Source organism: Schistocerca piceifrons, chromosome X, assembly GCF_021461385.2.
Source record: "Schistocerca piceifrons isolate TAMUIC-IGC-003096 chromosome X, iqSchPice1.1, whole genome shotgun sequence".
NCBI lineage: Eukaryota > Metazoa > Arthropoda > Insecta > Orthoptera > Acrididae > Schistocerca > Schistocerca piceifrons.
In genome coordinates, this window is record NC_060149.1 from 166,716,242 (window position 1) to 166,718,266 (window position 2,025).

The 2,025-nt window shown below is 37.0% G+C and overlaps 1 protein-coding gene across 1 annotated transcript; it reads left to right on the forward strand.

The window, feature by feature from the left end:
• The first annotated feature begins 622 nt into the window (after nucleotides 1-622).
• On the forward strand, nucleotides 623-1,708 carry LOC124722600. Its single transcript, XM_047247741.1, has 3 exons — nucleotides 623-786; nucleotides 921-1,084; nucleotides 1,536-1,708. The coding sequence occupies exons 1-3, from the start codon at nucleotides 735-737 to the stop codon at nucleotides 1,593-1,595; spliced, it is 276 nt and encodes a 91-aa protein (XP_047103697.1). The 5' UTR covers nucleotides 623-734; the 3' UTR covers nucleotides 1,596-1,708.
• Nucleotides 1,709-2,025: the final 317 nt, after the last annotated feature.

Consider the following 2,025-nt stretch of genomic DNA (forward strand, 5'->3'; position numbering starts at 1 on the left):
TTCTTATTGCCTTCTTTTGCAGTAATAGCATGTCCTTACAACCTGATGAGTGATCACAGAGCCTTAATCCATAGCTTGTATGGCTATGAAAGACATCATATAAAGCTAGCAGATATTGGTCAGTAATTACGCATCTTAATCTCCTCACAAAGGTGACAGAGGCCACCAAAATGACAATTGTTTATTTCAGGATCATGTCTGAGATGCAGTTTTGTGACCGTTTTGTATTCTGTTTACAGGTAGCATATTTCCGTTTAAAAAATAAATTATTTAGGTGAGGTATGTTGTGGAAAGTACTTTCTCAAGGTGCATCTTCTGGTGGGGAAGTAGCAGAACCTTGACAGTTTGTGCTGTTTACCAAGAATTTATTTAATATTTCTAGCAATATTAAAGTTTCTTGCCTGTTTTAACTCCTCCTATCGTCTGCTGTTATAGTGCTTGTGCGGTGCTAGGGGAAGCAATATTTCTGTCATACCAGACGGCCATCCAAGCTGACTTGAGCATGGATCGACAAAGGTGTTGGCGCGGTACACTCGTGCACGTTATCCATGTATTAGAAAATACAGCTTGTTATACGTGTGGCAGCACTGTCGGTACCCTGGGGCTAACCTCCTTGGTCTCTGCATAGGTATTTCTGTCGTCTTTGGTCGCAAAATCGAAGTGGGGAAGAAGTAGGTGAAGTGTACCGTAAAAGGTGTTGAGAATTACCGAAGTGAACGTAAAATCGTTAAACAATGTTGCATAAGTTGGGACAAGTTGCAGCAAGATCTGGCTCCTTGCGTTCAGGTAATTTTGTTTTGTCATTTATGTGTTTATTTTCGGATTTAGTGTCTTATTAAGATAGTTCTAATTTAGGAAGCTGGAGTAGTAATGATCTGTACGAATGATTTGCGGTTTGCTAATTTAATGTTTTTTGCCAGGAGTGTCGAGGGCTTACCATCCACCAGCAGACTTTAAGCCACAATCTATGGACGATTTACCGGTGCCGCAAGGCTCTTGGCAGGCGAACTACGAAGAGAAACAACGCAGATATAATACGCACTTATTCGGAGGCATAGCATTTGCCGCATTTTCATTGCTTGTGGTAAGAACTTTTTTTTATGGGAGAAAAAGAAACTTTTTTTGATGTGGTTAATAGCAGCCCTGTTTTAAGATTAAATGAGTTCAGTATTTTTGTAAAGACTGAATTATTCTTTCGTTGATTTTCATCCACAGTAAAATATTTTCAGTCGTACCTGTAAATTTTAATATACCATTTCTACAGTAAGTGAAATGGTGTACTTGGCGGAAAAAATATGTGCAGTGTGCTCCCTCAACTCCCATCTTCCTTCTAGACAACATGAAATTGAGTTTTACTCTGTTACTACAGTCTTCATTATTTGTAAATGCAGATATTTGCACATATTTAGCAATTGCAGTACTGCTTTCTGGTAGCTAGTTTTTAACAGTATAGTGCTGAATAATTTTTATTTTGAAAGTTGTATTAATTTTCATTACCATTATTTCGTTCTGAGTCTTCCCTTTTTATTTTTCAGGCAAAGAACTCTGGACTGTTTTACATGAACTGGGCTCCACCTGAATTGAAGAAGGAATAGATTATCTTAGTTAAATAGTAATGTTGTATATATGTAACTATTTATTTATTTATGACCTAGCTGTTTATTGTATGTTCTGTTTCACTGATGATTAAAATGATTCATGTTATGAAGCTGATGTGTGCTGGCAAACATCTCATACAAATGTTCCTTCTATTTCAACATGACTGCGGGAACGGTAGTTCAGTTTTTCAAGTTTTAGTTGTTCATTTAGTTTTTTTGATCTGAGTTCAAGAGCAGAAGTCATAGTCTAGAAAAATGTAGATTAATACATTTCTACTGGTTTCATAATCGGGTAACTCTAGTTGATTGTCTCCCACCCCCCACCCTCAAAAACACTCCTCCCTGGGTTCTGTCATATTACATAGCTTTACTAATTTATTTTATCGAAATCTTTTATCCTTTAGTATTGACTACTGAGAGATGGATG

Coding starts and splice junctions, on each gene's coding strand:
- LOC124722600 (XM_047247741.1), top strand. CDS start 735: ATGTTGCATAAGTTGGGACAAGTTGCAGCAAGATCTGGCTCCTTGCGT. Junction 787..920: donor ATCTGGCTCCTTGCGTTCAG/GTAATTTTGTTT, acceptor GTTTTTTGCCAG/GAGTGTCGAGGGCTTACCAT. Junction 1,085..1,535: donor CCGCATTTTCATTGCTTGTG/GTAAGAACTTTT, acceptor TTTATTTTTCAG/GCAAAGAACTCTGGACTGTT.